The following is a 19465-nucleotide window of genomic DNA, read 5'->3' on the forward strand; positions in this document are numbered from 1 at the left end:
AAAAGTCTGACACTGTCACCAACTCCACCCACTACCTGTCAGTCAAGCGCCCGACCAATCACGGCGCACAACCAATCAAGGCGCATCTGTCAAAAGGAATTACGTGAATAATGTGGCGTAAAGCATCTGCTATGTTAGGAGATGAAATAACTATACCTGGACTTCCCAGTTATCATATACGATTTCCTTCCATAACTGATTTTTAGGGATAACTGTTCACACTGTTTTTAGCAAGTGTCCAAATGCGATCTGGCTTTTTTTCAGACTGGGCCACATAATCAGCTGATCTGACAGGCTGCCATAGCAACAACATCGGGGCGGAGTCATTGTTCAGTGCGCATAATGTGTGAGGTCATATAATTGCCGCAGCGGCGGCAACAACAATAACGACGAATGTGAAGTTTTGTCAGCTGAGCATATTGGCAATATCACTGTCTGGTAGAGGTGGATAAAACACACACACACACACCAGACATTGTCAATTTCTTCTGTTTTTTACAGCTCTGTAATGCTCGGCGCTCTTCCTTCTAGCGCCTTTCTCTCACGTCGCAGATATGACGTCACGGTCTGTCCTATCCGATTGGAGTGTTTGGAGCTGTTCAGACTGAAGACGCTTCTGTCCCTGTCCGACACGAAATTACCTCCCAAACGTGATTTCAATCCATCCTCCAAAAATCCGATTTGGACTGTTCAAGCTACACACGAGATATGCAACATCAATCTGGATGGCCTAAGAATCAGATATAGGCGACTAGTCTGAACAAGGCCACACAGACACACACACACACACACACACACACATAAAAATGTGTGGCAAAGGCATTTGAACCACAGCCTCTAGAGCCTGAATAAGGGGAAAGCAGGCTCTAGAAACTTGCTCTAGAAACCTAATGTTACTGTTTCTATCTATTATTCCTGGCACCCATTAATGGCCTGCCTCCTGTGGGGCTACATACTGTACAAGTTAGAGCACACAAACAGTCACAAGAGTTTTCACACTACATGATGTTGGGTTGCAAATGAAGGCCTATAATCTGGTTGCACAAATGGTGACTGTCTGCAGTGCACACTTCTGAAAACATGAAACTACATTGTTCACAGTACTTCATTAACACAACTATCCACTCTGCTGTTTTCTCCTTTTAAAAGAAAAATAGACATTATTTCTTTATTGTATTCTCTGTTCTTCCATGATTTCCTGCTTCTTTATAAAAAACAACACTTTCCACAAAAGAAAGTAGAGTCACAGGAAATCAACAAACTTGTACATCTTCCTACAATATGATTGTAGTATGCAACCAAGAAATTTAGAAATAATAAGAAAGTAGCACATGTTTTTCTGTACCCCCCCAAAAAAAAGTTTGCACAAAATGGTAAATGAATCACACACATTTGTTACAGTTCCTGGAATGACCAACATTCGGGAACAAAGTGGTCTCTAAAACAGCTTCTAATAGCTACCTGGAGACACCTCTGAGAGAAAAAAAATCCTCCCCCATCCATTTGAGAGTTGATTGACATTAGAGAGCTTTAATTCCTGTCTTGGGACCCTGCACACAGGCCCTTTGTGCAACCATTAGAGCTATGCAGCCATGATGTCATGCAGAGTGACTAGAGTGAGGTCCATCAAAGACAGAGGTGGTGGAATGGGCCTTTATTACTCCCACACAGGAAGAAGCTGAGTTCCACTCTGACACCCCCCCCCCACACACACACACACCCCACCACCACCACCCCTTTCCTCCTTCTGAATGTGTTGTTCACCAGTCTCCTAGTGACCCTCACCCAAACATGACGTAACCAAAGCTGGCGCATAACATCACCATGCCACTCATGTATAACCTATTAGACCTGCGTTTCATTTATTGCAAAGAATTGACACCTTTTTCACATTACGGTTTCTGTTATGTAAGACTACACATGTGTATTTTTAAGGTAAACTGAGGTCCACAGGAGGCCTGTTGTCAGTTTAGGATTGTAGGCAGGGTTTCACTGGGAGAAGATGGTTACAAACTGAGCATAACAGCAAGTCTTGTCATTGTCTTTGTATAGTGTACAATGTTTCAAGTTTCAAGTTTATTTATTCCCATATAGCCCAAATTCACAGAAATGTCTCAAAGAGCTTTACAATCTGCACATGGACGATATCCGTCTGCTTGCATACTGCATGTATACTGCGAGCAGTATACAAGCAGTATACAAAGGTCAGAACAACTTCCCCCAAAACCCTTTTAACAGGGGAAAAAATGGATGGGAGAAACCTCAGGAAGGCTGCAGAGGAGGGGTCCGTCTTCCAGGAGCGGACAGACGAAGCAATAGATATTGGATGTACAGATTAACAACAAAAAATAATAATAACAGTAACAGTAACAATAACAAATGTATCGCAAAAGCACGCTGATTCATCCAGTAGAAGACAACAATGTTCCAATCCTTCCTATAATACAATCCAGCTGCTTGGACAGTTGTGGTATATCAAGTGATGGTGTAAATTACAGTTCACAGACAAGACCATAAATGGGCCTGGCATTGGCCCCTGACCAGATCGTCTGGAAGGTTTCTCACATTGTCACCTCACACAATTTAAAAAAAAAATAAAAAAAATAGCAATAACAGCAATACCACTCAAGCTAAGGCAAAATGTGGACTGTATTGCATAGATCTTTTGCAGATTAAGATAAATGTATTTAGCTATTTGAATGCTGATATGAGTCTGGAAATCTCTTTCTTTTGACTTGTCCCATTAGAGGCTGTCACAGCATGTCATCATTTTCCATATCAGTCTATCTTCTGCATCTTCCTCTCTGACACCAACTGCTCTCATGTCTTCCCTCACTCCATCCATCCACCTTCTCTTTGATCTTCCTCTTGTCCTCTTGTCTGGTAGCTCCATACTCAATGCCCTTTTACCTATATACTCTCTCCTCTGGATGTCTCCAAACAATTGAATTCGGCTCTCTCTAACTTCGTCTCCAAAACATCTAACCTTGGCTGATGAACTCATGTCTGATCCTATCTAACCTAGAAACTCCCAGAGAGAACCTCAATATCCCCATTTCTACTACATTCAACTTGAATACCCGTTTTCTTTTCAGCAGCACTGTTCTAGTCCGTGCATCATGGCTGGCCTCACCCCTTTTAAACTTTGACCATTCTAACAGAGACTCTCCTGTTGCATACTGTAAGACACCTGACACTTTCCTCCACCCATTCCAGCCTGCTTGGATCTGTTTCTTCATCTCCTTACCACACTCATCATTGCTCTGGACTGCGGACACCAAGTATTTAAAGTCCTCCACCTTTTCCATTTCTTCTCCTTGTGGCCTCACATGTCCTTCTCTGCTCCTCATTTATGTACAAATACTCTGTTTTACTTTGGCTAACATTCATTCCTTTCCAATGCTGCCACCTTTCCAAATGTTCCTCCACGTACTCCCTGCTTTCACTGCAGATCGCAATGTCATCGGCGAATATCATGGTCCATTACGATTCAATCTGGCAGCCTATCCATCACCACTGGAGACGGAAGAGGCTCAGAGCTGATCCCTGATCAGTCCCACTTCTACGTTAAACTCCTTGTCACACCTGTAGTACACCTCACTGCTGTTCTGCTGCCCTCATACATTTAATTCACTATTCTACTTTTCTGGAAGTCCGGACTTCCTCAAACAACACCACAAGTCCTCTCTGGGTACCCTATCAATATAGCTCCTTTTGACCTTCATGTACTTCTCCATCAACATCCTCAAGGCAAATAATGCATCCGTGGTACTCTTCCAAAGCATGAAATATATAAAGCAAATATAATACACAGACATGTCAAAGAAAACCTTTTCTCACTGAAAAGCCCCAACATGTCTGCATGTCTGGATGCTCTGGAAACATCTCAAAGGAAAGAAGTGTTGTTTGAAATGCAAGAATTGGCTCATGATAAAGGACTGTCTTTCTCCTTACATGTGGTTTGGATTTTGGAGAATTTAAGATTCCAGTAAGAATAGGAGTTTTGATCGTGTCGTCCTGAGCTTTTATCACATTGTCAATTATGTCTTTGATGTAAAAGATAGCAGAGGCTCATTATTCTGTGTTTTTACAGAGTATGATTGGAAATTACACAGATCTTAGTAAGAAGCGGACAGGCTTAATTAAATTCCCACCTGGATTTTATTTTTCAACACATCTCAATGTTGTGTTTCCTATTAAAGGAGGGCACTGATGATTGTAGTTTGTGATAAAGAAAGTCTTCTTGTGATGTAGGGAGACGGAAGAAGTAAAGAATAAAGTGAAACAGATAAAGAAGACATAAGAACTTGTTTTTTTACTGAAAAGATTTCTTTCTTTTATGAGACACTTTTCATCTGAGATACCTTGGAAGAATATAGCTCGCATTCCATTTACATTTTCTGCGATCACAGTTATGCAAAAGTAGTCAAAGAGAGTGTGTGTGTGTGTGTGTGTGTGTGTGTGTGTGTGTGTGTGTGTGTGTGTGTGTGTGTGTGTGTGTGTGTGTGTGTGTGTGTGTGTGTGTGTGTGTGTGTGTGTGTGTGTGTGTGTGTGTGTGAGCAGCCTGGACAGGGATTTGGTTGGCCTTTGAGTAAAAAGAGGCTACTGCTATGACCTCCTTCTAGTCAACTGCTCTAGAAAACATCAAGTCAGTCAGCCAAGTCTTAAGAGCAAGTGGCATATACCATCTGACTCAAATCAAACCTCATCAGCCTGCCCCACCCCACAACCACAGGGCTTTCCCACCATCTTTGACCTCTCACATCAAACTGACGTTCTCCACCCTCTCTGAGCTGCAGCTACCAGCTCTCAACTCAGGACATGGAACAGCTCCAATCCTTCAAAATGAGTCCTTGTCAGAATCAGAGAATATGCATCCATTTCACACTCCAATGTGTAGAACAGCCAAAATAATTTTGTATCTGAAAATATGTTTCTTAGACAAAAAGGGATCCTGTAAGTATTCATTTGGGCACCTTCAAATTGAGTAGAAACAATGCAAAAATAACAAAATACATTATAAACTTAGTTTTCAGTATTTACCTTCATACATGTATTCATGGAGATTTTTACAAATACTAATAAGTAAAAGCATTAGGTGTACATACATGGAGCTTTGATGTAAAATGATTAGAACCAATTATGTTTAACAAGGAGACAAATTAAATTCACCTAAACACACCAACTTATAAAAAAATTGTTTTAGCACAAGCATTGAATAAAAGGTGTCTGGAGTTTGGGGTTTTTTTGCCACGTGAACATTAAAATTGAAAATAATTCCTTAGATAAATGAGTAAAATGTAAAAAAGAAAGGGATGTTCAAAGATGGATGTGCTGAGCACAATGTCAATGTTACCGAAGATAAGTGCATCACCCCAATTTCCCAAGCTGTTATACAACGTAATGGGTGCAAGAATTTGATCAAAAATGCAAAACATTCATGTTTTAAAGCAATCTGTTTAAGTGCCAGTTAAGTTTTTTTGAATATATAAGGCTGTGACCCATGAAAGTTTCATACTGTAGATCATAAAGATAACAAAAAAAGCACCCATAAATACTACTGGTCTTTTCATAGATTTTAAAAATGGCAGGATTAGCCAAGCGGAAAGGAGGACAAATCAATCCAATCGCTCATTTGCTAGCTAAACATCCAACCTGCATACAAAGCATGGAGCTCTGGGACAAAAACCAAAGCACTGGTGAAAGTGTTGGAATCAAAAGCGTTGAAGAATCAAAACAGGGGGGGGGGAGTCTAGCAATGAAAGAGTCTGGCCGCTTTTCGGAAGCTGTCCCTAATCCACACCATTACATGTGGGACACTTTCTGATAAGCCCAACAATAGTGAGGAGAGCTTGTTCCAAATTGCAATAAATTATAACACAAGCAATCATTAACAAACACAAAAAGAGCAGACACTGCATTTTGGGAGGAAACAATTTCAATTTTAGATATGGCTCCACATAGAAAACTGGGACACTGCATGCTTTGATGTTTTAAAGGTTCTACATCATGCTTTCTTTAATTCATGTCATTCAGCTGCCAGATGTCCAACTATGCTATATTTGAAATGTCTTGCCCCAAAGTGATCCGTGGTCCTCAATATGTTTGATTGAATATTGATAAAATCGCTTCCGCCCCCAAACACTCTGTGTTAATGGGGCGTGGCTCTCAGCTCCCTATTTCTACCCCCTTTGCCCATCTGAGCCTCCTCTATCAACAACTCCCTACCCCCACACATTCAGGGGCATTTTGTTTTGATCCAGTGACGAAGTGGTTGTCAGTCTGAAACTTTTCTTTCAGTAACTTTGTTACTACATATATCACTCTTATTTTTCTTGTACTGTATTTGTCTTTCTTATTAATAACTGTTGATGTCTCTGCACTGAGCGCAGGGCCGCTTTCTCAGCTGAACGTGACTCTGTTGTTCATTATGTAAACACTACATGGGCTGATCCTATTGACCAGTAAACATCACGAAGAATTTAAAACACAGTGTTTGCAAATGGGACAAAAATCAGTGGCGACGACAACAGATGTTTACAGACAGGACGTATGCTGTTTCTCGTCAGTTGTCACGGACAATGAGAGATTGCAGGGAGTGAAACTATCGCAATGTAATTGAAACATGGGACAGGTAAGCCAAAATCCTAGCTGACTTCAATGGTTTGTGAGAAACTTTCTGTATGTAGCTCTAAGCTAGGGTCATTAGCACATACCGCTACCGTAGCCTGAGTACGAACCCCCCCCCCCCCCACACACACACACACACACACAGACACACACACACACACACACACACACACACACACACACACACACACACACACACACACACACACCCGACTGGAGGTTGGATAACTAGGTGACTTTAACAGTTTGTGAGGAACTTTCAGTGTGTAGTTCTGAGCTAGGACATTACCGCACAATGCTACTGTAGCCTGAACGAATTCCCCGTCGGGGATTGCCGCGTCGTTGGGGATGTCAACCAACCAATATCGTCAATCAGTCTGTCAAATCGCAGAGCGCAATTTGTGACATCGTAAAGGGGCAACTCTAGCAAAATCCGATGGTTTTGATTCGGTCAGGGCCATGAATTCCTAAAATATTTAGTGATGCAGGAAGCGTTTGTTTACCAGATTCAAGGAATTGGTTAGGTTAGGGAGGACCACTATGTATATGTAAAAACCTGAAAAAAATTGTCATAATAGGCCCCCTTTAATTGTGTTTTTCTTTTTTAGGGAAGGATGAACAAAAGCAAAAGAGGCACAGAAAAAAATAAAATACAGCTCGTGCAAAAGAGACAAGATGTTAAGTAAACAAATAGAAGAAAAGAGGCTTGCTAGAGGAGAAGGGATGGAAATGAAAGCTAAATGTTGTGGGAGAGTTACAAATATGCATCAGATTTAGGAGAGAGTGAAGTGCTCTGGAATCCCCATTGAATATGCCTTGATTAACGGCGGCAAAGGGTCAAAGCAGGACCATTATCTGCTGGCGTTGGTTTAGGATGTGTGTATGTGTGTACATGTATGTGTGTGCGTGTGTGTGTGTGTCAGAAAGAGAGAAAGCGAAAGAGAGAGACAGATTGTAAGTGATTGTTGTTTATCTCTGATATGAGAAAACTATAGAAAAGTAGGACATGTACTAACACAAAACTATCTATTATGTGGTAACATATTCAACTCAAAACAACTCAGCTTTAGCATCAGATACTTTCTGACGGTCATTTTCCCTTAGATAATAGCACCACCTCACTGTTGCTGGTCGTCATAGATAAGGTAGACATAAAAAAATAATGTGCAGTTATCTTGTTCCATTAACAAGTGAACAAGAAGATCAACGAAATAAAATATAGAATATATGCAGAGATGGTTGTTGTAGATCGAAATACAGGTTAATAAAAAGTCTTCATGGCTCTATGTAAAGATGCAAACACCCACAACTACCAAAAATACAGTGGGTACAAAATATACAAAATATATGACCACCATCATGCAGCTCCTACTTCAAAGTTGATTTTAAAAAAGCATGCTATTACAACATTCATTAATAAAGCATGTTTCAAAAAATGTCAGTGCCAAGCAGAAGCTACATTGCATTTTTCACAGTTGGTCAGGGACAGTATGGACTAAATCGCTCAAGTCTAAAAAATCAGGTGTAAACAACTCTACAGTACTGAAAGACATGGACAAATATTGTTGTTTATCTTTTGTGTTGTTATCTTGACGATGTATTGATAGAATGTAGTGAAAGTACTGGAGTGTGAGGGTGTATCTGTAAAAATGAAACCTTATCTGGGACCTAACAGTACCTGTGGACTGACGCTGGCGCCGTATCCCATGCCGGGCGAGTTCATGGAGTGGGGGCCCATGGGTGAGCTGATAACAGAGAACGGTGAGGTGAGGCCATTCATGGGTGAACTCAATGTGCTGATGGGAGAGTGAAGAGAGCCAGAGGGACCCATAGATGTTGGGCTGAGAAGAGATGGGTGCATCCCCCGGTGGGACGTGGGTGAGCCCAGAGGTGAGGAGGCCACCTGGCCCGACGAGTCTGGTTTAAAAAAAAAAAAAGTGAAATTCAAATTACACTTTTATCCATTGCCAATGTGACACATTTATAACAACAACTTTATGAAGATTTCATCTCAGGAAGATGATTTTCTTTTTTCATTATTTTTCAGTGAAATCCAATAAACAAAACCTTTTACAACAATCTTGTCCACATATAGTTTTAAAAAGATGATTTGACACTTCTATCACTGAGGTTGTTGGCAGTGAGAGTAAAGAACATCTGGTGAAGTGTGAAAGCAGTTCTTGAAACTGAGCGCAGTCCAGGAAAATGAACAATTCAGCAAAAACACTTGAATTACTTAAGACCAATGATAGCTCTTTAGAAAATGAGCAGAGAGTTAGTGAATGGAGGCTGGCTGTGACATCCAAACGGTATGAGACTTTATCTTATGCACTCACTATGAAAAGTTTTCCCTGTACTGAATGCTCCTCTCAAGGAAGTATGAGGACAGGCTGTATATCTATAAGGTACTTGCTTAATAGGTTCAGTATTGTGCCTGGGAGAACTGAAAACACAACCTTGTACAGGAGCTGAGGGGAAATCCACAGTAAGATTGAAGTCAGATGAGGTGATGAGGATAAGGCCATGTGTACCACACATATATTGTGACAATACACACTCTCTTTCTTCTCCTTCCAAGACTTAGTCATGCTCTTTACACTGACAGAACAAATCCTCTTTCAATCAGCTGTCAGCGCAGCAGATATGGGACAGACAGGAAAACATGCAGAGAAGATGGGTCCTGTGGTATGTCAGATAACTCCCTCCCTTAGCTTCATCTTTCAACACAGTCTTTTGCAATGTCTTTGTATCTACTGTATACCCACTATATAACTGCTGTCATTTTAGACTTAATAGTACATTATGGAAGAGGAATTCCCCCTCTTTTACATTTTGTAGAGTTTAGACATGAAGAAAATAGGTGGAATGAGGCACTGGAATTGATTAAATCATCTGTGATGGGTTAAGAAATTTGATTTGACTCTTAAACAATGCAGGTTATAGTTTGGTTTGAGAAACAATGTATTCACTTCAACTTGGTAAAAATAAACTTTTCTATATTTTACTTTTGGTTTCTTTGGAAAAACCTTATGTGTTACTTGATTGTTTTTGGTTTGAAAAGTACACAATAATTTGTATTGTATATTATAGATAATCCAAGCATTTAATAAGATTTAAAAATGTATTTACGGTGTTCCAAGCAATGCATCAAAATCCCCCATGCCTCCAACTGATATGAAGTAGCTTCAAGTCACCTCTGTTATTTGTCCTTAACATACCCACTCATACCCTGTGCTATTTTCACACAATTTTACACTCCCCACTGTGTGTAAATGAAGCAGTTAAATAACAAGCACACTTACCTATCACGTAGATTCCATATTTAATTGAAAAGATTAACCACAATAACTGATCATTCATTTTATTCTTTCCTGAAAGCAATGAGTTCACATCAGTTTCCTTTGATTTTTTCTGTTTAAGCTGATTTTACAGGCTGGATTTTAAATCTGTTTTCTTTTTTGGTCTTTTTTCATGGAAATGTGTGAAAAAGTAGATATTTGCATCTTTGTCACCAGTATCAGCAGTCCACAGGACAACAATCGAGGTGGCAGCTCCACCAAGCCCAACACTTCCTTCACATCCTGCTTACCTCACAAGCACTTCCTGCAAACACACACACACACATGCATTACACACATGGGTCCCATCCTTTAGAAAACAAACACACATCCTTCTTAATTAAAGCCTTACAACAACCCTGTCTCTGGCTGAATTCTTTCAGTGTTTATTGCTCTAAACTTCAATCTTCTGGATGACTTTTTCCCTAAAACACACATAGTTCCTGGAAAATATAATAAGGCAAATAGTTCCAAAGTAAGCTTCTGTATTTAGTTTTCATACTGGATGCGAATATATGGAAATCGCTGTGTGTGAGTGTGTGTGTGCGTGTGTGTACTTGTTTGTATGTTTATTGATACTAGGAGTTATTTTGCCTGAGTCAGATTACAGTAACATTAAAAGACCACAGGAGAGGAGAGGAGAGGAGAGGAAAATAACACAAGGAACAGAGGAAACCATACGACTAATGTGACATCCATGGCATGAGTTTTCTGTGTGCTGGTACTCAATCACGTTTAGTTACGTTTTAAGAGGGACTGAACTCCACTTCTGACTGTTGACATTTTCAGCTTCTGCTGTCAACTGGTCACAATCATTGGTGACACACAAAAAAACAACTCTTATGATTACATAAAAGCAAATTATGCTCTATTTTACGGACAGGAGTAGTCACACACTCATTGCTTCCATATTTCATAAGGGCTTCTCCTACTTTTTTCCTATTTTTTCCTCACCTTGCTTTTCTTTTTCTTGTGTATTGTGTTGGGTGTGATTACACAGAGGACATTTGCCAATTTGTATTCTGGCTGTTAAAGGCTTGTGTGTATGATTCATGTATATGTGGGACGAGGGTGGATTATTAACAGCAAAACATCAGCGATTGTTCAAACAATTGAACCAATGTTTACACTTTTTCTGGCAGGTGATCAGTTATGATTCTGATTAATGACTGTCCTTGATGGAAAAAAAAAACTGTCACATGTTCAGCAGTGATGGTACAGATATCATTAAGTCATTCTTGTTTGATCAGAAAAAAAAAAAATTTGAATAACCAATTTGCCAATTTTATTCAAGAGGTTTCAGTTGCTAAATATCAATTGGAGCTTAATTATACACATGTGTCAGTGAACATTCATTTAGACATTTTTTGATGTCTGAATGAATCATTTGAATTGCTTCCAGCAACAACAACAAAACATAAATTTTACCATTAAGGTAAAAGGCCTCGCTGAATGGAAAGTTGGTGAAGTAGAAGATGAGGATGTTCTCCGGTCTCTACAGGTACACTCCGGTATTGGCTTGTGAAATGTGGGGGGTGTGTCCTGCAGGAATGGTAAAGGGGGCAGATTTTTTAAGGGGGCAAACCGAATCTGGGGAAAAAGGTGACAGGCTGAGACAGGCCTATTTACAGCATCCTGATCACCTGAGAATTTTATTAGATTTCTATGATTTATCTCTGTGTATTATCTGTGATCATATGTGGGTACTACATGAACCCCATGACTGCCATGTACAAGATTCATTGACCTACTAAAAAAAATAAAATAAAAAAAAGACTTAAATTTTCATGATTACCCTTCATTTGCTCTCAAAGCTTCATGTGTTTCTGTCACAGTCCCTCTTGGTTTACTCTTAGACATCATTCTGTTTTGCAGTGTCTTTGAAATCACACAATCTTGAGCATGTGCCTTTGCAGAGGCAGATGCTCATTTTCCCTCTGTGGATAACTCCCTGGATCACTCATTTACTAGAACCACAGTGAAGATTTAGTGGAATACAAGGGTGTGACATGCAGCAATAACAGAAAGAGTGAAAGCCCATACATTTCAGTGAATCACATCCTTTATGTCCAACTCCAATTTTCTGTTCACATCTCCTCACCATTAAATGAATTGACAGCGAAGTGATTGAATTCACAATGCCTTGGGTAGTCCCTCACACAAACATGTATACATTGTGCCAGTTAAAACCCATATAGCTTTTGTCCAATCTCCATTCCCTTGACACATGCAGAAACTTGCAAATACAAAAATAATGAAAATAAATACAGGCTGGCTCTGTGCACATCCCTGCATAGGCAATGTGTTTTCTATACCTCACCTTTTCGCAGTGGGTTAGGATGATGGCATTAGTGAGCCAGCAGCCAAGGGGAAAAAACATTTCATGGATGGACTTTTGGCATAAAGGAAGCAGTCATGACTCATTTTCACCTACAGTTCGCTGTAACACATTAACACACAGGGCTCCTCAGGAGAAGTGTGGATAAAGCTGTGGTTCGTCAACAGTAATACAGACCCTGGATTTTTTCTCTCTGTTGATTTGAGGTGACAAGCAGACTTTTATTTTAATATATTATTCACAAGGACTTTTTAAAGAGAGGAAGGTGAATCACTTTTAAAAAGTACACAGACTTGTCAGCATGAAAACCTAGTCATTAGCATTTCTGCAGATGTGTTCAGAGGAAGAAGACAAAAGAGGAAAAAGATGTAACAAAAAAAGACCCCAAGAGATTCATTCAGTTCCAGAAAAATCAGCCTAAAATAACACATGAGTCACTATATCTGCTTCATAAAGCTGATGTTTATATCACCATGACAACAGCAGGTGAATATTTTCACTCATTCCTGTGTGCATCTGCAATTATCTGACTTCCAATAATCAAACCTATGTTCATCAGGTCTTGTTTTTCTCAGAACAACACCCTGTAATTCTCTTTTTAATACCAATGTCAGAGTGGCAACATCAGAGTGATGTGTGTGTGTGTGTGTGTGTGTGTGTGTGTGTGTGTGTGTGTGTGTGTGTGTGTGTGTGTGTGTGTGTGTGTGTGTGTGTGCGCGCGTGTGTGCGATCCACTATATAAACATATTAATCTAGACCCTTCAATTAAGGCCCAACAAATAAATATCCCAATGTTTACTCCATTGCAAGGAGAGAAGAAATCCACGTGCGTGTATTTGTGTGAAGGCATGCATGTGGCATGCATCACAGACAAATTATCTGTGATAAAATGACTATCATTAACAATAATTAAACAATCCTCTGAATCCGTCAAAAATGTGTTTATAGATTGAATATTTTTCACCAGCTCACTGTACTCATAAAGACATTAACTTTTACCATTAAATACAATCCTCATGAATAAAAATGCACGTATTTACCTCAAATTACAGCATTCTAGAAAGAACCATGCATTCAGTTATGTAGATGGTGGCAGTTTTTGTTTTATCAGGAGCCTTTCTTATTTATGTGCTGCCAGTTTAGGTACATTATTTACCGCTGACCCTTGAGAGTTTTAAAATCGTCACACTCTGAGCTGCAGTTTGTCTAGAAATGATTTGGAGTAAAATGAAAAGAAAAATTAAGAAAAGTTAAAGGGGGCAGCAGTGGCTCAGTGGTAGAGCAGGCGGTAGAGCAGGTCGTCCAATGTTCCAAGATCGGCAGTTCGATTCCCGCTCCCGCCCAGAAAAACACTTGAAGTGTGAGCTGACAGTGGGAGGTGTGAGTTCACCGCCAGACCATAGCCGAGGCACCTTCGAGCAAGGCGACGTCCCCCTTACAAGTTACTTATTTGGCCGCACCACGACGGAGCTGCCTGCCACTCTACCTCCCGCTGCATGCATACAGGCCCCCTGTGTGTGTGTTTGTGTGTTCAGGGTCTGTGCACACATATATATGTATATATGATTCAACTAACTAGAGTGTGCCATTAATTTCCTTTTGGGGATTGAATCAGTGTATAAAAAAAATTATTAAGAAATTAATAGCAACCACTCTTTGAGCAACATTTGCCCTTTTGAACCCAAACCACAGCCAGGCTGGTGATGACCAGCTATCCCAAGGCTGATGAGTCTGTTGGTGTCTTTGTTTTGTTTCCTCGTGAAGTTTGTTCAGTTTTTCTTCTTTTTTTTTGTGATGTCGTGATTATGTTCACTGAATGAGGTAATGGGTGCATAGACTCACAATGTGCGTGTGTGGTTTTCTTTCAAAGTTGGCGACAAACGTAATATTGTCAACTCACAGATCTTCAAACAACCATTATGACATCATGACCAAAGAGAAGAAGGGGTAAGATGGAGGCAATTGATTCGCTGTGGAAACCCCTGAAGGGAAAAGCCGAAAGGAAAAGAAAAAGAACCAAAATTAAATATGCGCATTCCCTACAAGTGGGTCGGCACGGTGGTGCTGTGGGTAGCGTGGTCGCCGCACAGCAAGGCGGGTCCGAGGTCTGAGTCCTGCTCTATGCGGAGTTTGCATGTCCTCCCCATGTCTCTGGCTTCCTCCTACCTCCAAAAACATGTGCTTCAGGTTAATTGGCCATTCCAAATTGCCTTTAGTGTGTGAGCGTGAGTGTGAGTGTGCGTGGTTGCTGTGTCTCTGTAGAGCTCCATGACGCACCCGGATTTTCACCCCGCCTCACACGCTAAGCCAGCTGGGATAGGCTCCAGCTCTCTGTGACCCGCAACAGCGGATAAAGCAGTGAAAATGAAAATGGATGGATAGATGGATTCCGTACAAGTGTCATGTTTGTCTACGGAAATCTTGTGACTAATTAGTCACTGGTTACAGTTAATAAGGTTTTTGTTTTGCACAGCTTTATTTTTAAATAACAGTAATATTTGTATTTTTTACTGAATGAGCAAGAGCCTTGAGATTGAAATACATTTTTCCACTTTTATTTGTGCAAAACATTTAATTTAATATACAGTTTATTATTATGTATCATTAAATCTGCTTTATCATAATTATCATATATCATCTCATATTTCTTTTTAACCTTTGTTGTTGTGAATATTCAGTTTCAGTGGAAAAAGGGCCATGATAAGCACAAAAGGTATCATTTACTTTTAAAAATGCCTCTCATATTTGAATTAATTTCTGATTGATTGCTTTTAGCGACCACAAAGTCTGAATGAAACAATTATGTTTGCAACAATAAAAGGAGTAGTTTACTTAGTAAATTAATTGTATTGCACTGTCAGACTTGCTTATAACTTTTTATTTAGCCCCTAACATGATCAAAGTTGAAGAGATTTCTGTTGTTAATGTCATTTATCTGTCCAAAAGATGATAACTTACTATTAACAAAATTCAATCATATTATCCCACCATATATTCATTTCTTGAATATCTCATTTATAATCACAAGGTAGAAAGATAGAAAGTTTTTTATAATGACTATGCATGCATGGGACTGATCACAACAGATAGATAAAAATCAACTCAAAACAATTGAAATATGAACTACTATAGTTACAGAACTACAGATAGTAGCATTTGATCAGCACCACTAAAAACTACCGAATAACATCATGGTCTTACCTAATGAACAAAATAATGGGCTTTTGTTTTTACTTGTTTGTTCTCTCATATCCCAACACAAGATGAGCCACATGAGGTAGCAGTACACTGTACTTACAATTATTCATTTTCCTCCACGCTCATTACGTTTTGTCCTGCATGCTCATTACTGCAATTTGGACTTGATGGGGAAAAACAAATGATCAGGGCAGTTTGCTCCAAACGAGACTTCTGGCAAAACAAGATGTGGCAAGACAGAGCAGCTGCAATGATATCTGCACTTTAAGGAAAGTTTAAATCGAGACTTTTTTCAAAGTCTCACAGTTTGAGGTCCCAGGGACTTAGGGTTAAGGTCTAATACCTGGTTGTGTCCTTCCAAGTCTTAACAAAATGCAAATTAATTTATTATTTGTGGAATTCTTCACAATGTCCTGGCAACATGTCTAGGGTGTACCCCGCCTCTCAACAGTAGCCAGCTGGGATAGACTCCAGTACCCCCATGACCAGCAAGGAAGAATAGAACCTTAGAACATTTTTTCTCATCACACCTTTCTTACAGTGTAAAAGAAAAGAAGAAGATGTAATATACAGACAACCACCATGGTGAATGCATCATGCTGGCTGTTCTGTGGTTAGCAGCTTATATCATAAGCAGTGACAGACAAAAACCTGTTGACCAAAGACATGGCATGGAGCAATAATTACCACCGCTATCTGGGGAGCTGTCTTCAGGAGAGGAAATTAGATTTTGCAACTTGTGCTTTCTGTCTCCTTTTGAGAACTCCTTACCTTTTCAGCGACTTAGCTGCTTTGCAAGTGGGAGGAGAGGATTAGGTTAATAAAGTCCAATATGTTAAACAAAAACAGGTTCTTTGAATGACGTCAGCCAGTCTACAGAAAGATGATTATGTGAGAGATTCAACTTTGTTCAGCCTCTTATCTTTGAGGAACCTGGTGTCATTAAATATTTTTGTGCCATTTTTCTCGATAATAGATTCAGCTAAAACATAATATCATATTTGTGCTGTTAATGCCCCCTGAGCTATCATGTCTGAGACTGCTGTGAGAATCAAAGTAACCAAGGAAATGTCAGGCTGCCAGGAAGCCATGATTCATAAAGCTTCCTCTTGTGTTGCATCCAGAAGAAAAAAAAAAAATCACAACACAGACCTTTATCCGGCTCACTCACTGCCAAAATACACTTAAGGGCACTTGGCCAAGACAAGTACAAAAGCACAAAGGCAGACAAATAGAATGTGACAGCAAAGCACAATGTTGTGTGAAATTTAAAAATATTGAATAATCTGAGGACTGCTTTTGATTATTTTCATTTTATTAGCCATCAATAAATTGCCTGGGTAATGTATGAAGAGAAATTGTATTTTGAAAAGTATGAAGATAAGAAAAACAATACCTCTATATAAATTACTTTGACTTCATAATGTTAAATATTAAATAAAAAACACCAACTAGACACTAGACTCCAAAGACAGCTCTTTTCCCTCATAAAGTCATTGCATTATGAGGGAAAAAAACTCTCACAGCCTTCACACCTACAGACAATTTGGTGCAACCAGTTCACCTAAACTAAATGTTTTGGAGGAAGCTGGAGAACCCAGAAAGAACCTTAGCAGACATGTGAGAACTTCAAAACTCCACACAGAAAGGAGTCAAACCCGGAACCTTCTGAAGGTGAGGCAACACAATACCACCACACTGCAAAGTGTGATAGTCATTCAAGAAAAATTATATTACTCTTGCAACATTTAACAAATACATGCAAATGAGGAAGTGGGGAAATAACAATTGAAGTGGAGAAAAATTAAATCCACAAGGTGTGTATCCTTGCTGTCAAGAAATCTCAAAATTAATCCGTAAACGTTATTCCATCAGTCTTTTGGGAATAATTGTGCCAATTACTAACACGAAAAAATAAACTGCTTCTTCCCTCTGGTGACATTACAATGAGAAATCTTCCACTTGACAACTTGTTCAGAGGCAGCAGGTGATAAATGACTTCCATTTGTATTTAGGAAATGCTGAAACACATTGTTATTCTATTGTTTGAGTGTTTCATCCTGTACAGAACCTGGATTACCCCTAGGGCAGATGGTGCTAGGCAGCACAGCTGGGTTTGAAGAGGCAGTATCACAGTTTATGAAAAAGGATAGTTTCATGTAAATCAAATTCTGTTGAATTAATTTCAATTAAGTGAAGATAAATTCAAATTTTGACACAGAGAAGTTAAAGCTCTTGAAGCACTGAGTTGAACTGCCCCATCACTCTATCTGTCCCTTTAGGAACTAAGCCTAATATAAAGGGACCCGGGAGAATAAGAGATGATCTGGCTAATCAATAGATGGTCACAGACAAGAGAAACAGAGATTCACAAGTAAATAAGAGAGATTCAAACTGCAAATAGGAGAGAATCTATATAAAATTAAAATAAATAAAAAAAACAGTACTTTTTTGTTTTTAGGAGGGGTGATAAAACTGTAAGTGTGTGTGCTGCAGGAAGACGCCTTGTGACTAGAGCCTTGATAACAGGGTTGCATATGCTAAGTGTGCATATGTGTTTTGTGCATGATTGTCACCGGAAAAGTGTACGTTGGATCAGCCTATCGACTCACAAACAAATAACAAAATCCTGAAGGGCAGAGAGAGAGGATCAGAGGGGCATCATCGCCAAGATAAATAAGCAAAAAAAGGCTGAGTGATGAGGTCCGACCTCACCCCAACCCTCTCTTGCTCAACTGAACACACATTGCCTGTCTAGTACACAAATCAATTCACTGTTGGCTCATTATCAATAAAATAAGTCAAACGAACAACTCAAAGAGATTATATCAACAATGTGTATCGCTCTGTTTCAAATGCATATTTCATTCTACTGGAAAGTCTAGAGCGCCTACCAATGCAAACAAATAACCTAAATCAAGATGTGGTCTCTCACTTGAAAAACCTAGATTCACATGATCAAGAAAGAGGTCCAGATGATAATCTACATAGAAGTTCAAGGTTAGGTTGGATTTTCAAGCACAAAATGTATGCACATTGAATCAAATGTGGATGAAAGAAAGTCAACCATTAAAATATACAGTCTGAATTGATTCGATTTCTCTAATCAATGATCCAAACTATTGAAGTGATTTACAACAGATGAAGACTGTCATCGTCAGGTTTACAAAAATGAAACACTTTTTAATTTTTTTAATTGATGTCTTACTGTATGATCTGTTGGATATAAATTTAATGGTTTCCAGACACACCTAAAGGTGAACATCAGTATGGTAAAACAAGACGAACGGGATGCAATGGAATTAAGGAAAAAATTATTTCTGAAAATTTTCTCTGGCACTTGCGAGATGAGTTGGATGAGGATTTTTTCAGCACAGATCTTTGTCCTCGCATTTGATGCATGAGTCAGATCATATAAAGCATTGGCTTTAAGGAGAATTACCTACAGAGTCAGGTGTTTAGATGGTTGAAGACACAGTTAGAAACAAAGAAAAAAAGAGAAAGGTGGTCATGCAATATATCATGACCACGGTCCATCCAGAGACCTGATGGATTTGTTTCTTTTCCTACAATTCAATGCTTGTGCCCTCACTCAGTCCCTCTTCTGTCTCCTCCAGTTTCTCTCCACATCTTTCTATTTGCCTTCCCTACTCATTAGAGGAACTCCCCAGAGGTGTGGGATAATCCCAGCTTGGAGTAGCGTATCTTTCATGTCCTGTGAAGACACACTGGCGAGAGCACTGCCAGCTCTTTTTCCTCTTGGATATCTGCGTCAGCTTACCAGCCCAGACGTGTCTCTTTTTTCAAACTCCCTCTCATCATTTACTTTTGTGCTTTTTCACTCATGTTTATCTTTTTCTTTCACTATGGGGTCCATCAGTTAACAGGGACATGATTGACAGCGCTAGCTCATGGCTAAAGGTTAAAAAAAAGAATCAGATCCTGGAGACTGCTTATCAAG

The 19465-nt window shown here is 39.5% G+C and overlaps 1 protein-coding gene across 5 annotated transcripts in view; it reads right to left on the reverse strand.

Moving 5' to 3' along the window:
• The window catches only part of rxraa (retinoid X receptor, alpha a), a 99488-nt gene that overhangs the window by 34945 nt on the left and 45078 nt on the right, over positions 1-19465 (reverse strand). For all 5 annotated transcript variants that reach the window (XM_068334012.1, XM_068334011.1, XM_068334010.1 and 2 more), the window contains exon 3: positions 8309-8547. In XM_068334012.1, coding sequence (XP_068190113.1) covers positions 8309-8547 — 239 coding nt within the window. The remainder of the gene's footprint in view (positions 1-8308; positions 8548-19465) is intronic.

This window comes from Antennarius striatus, chromosome 15 (genome assembly GCF_040054535.1).
Source record: "Antennarius striatus isolate MH-2024 chromosome 15, ASM4005453v1, whole genome shotgun sequence".
NCBI classification, from domain to species: domain Eukaryota; kingdom Metazoa; phylum Chordata; class Actinopteri; order Lophiiformes; family Antennariidae; genus Antennarius; species Antennarius striatus.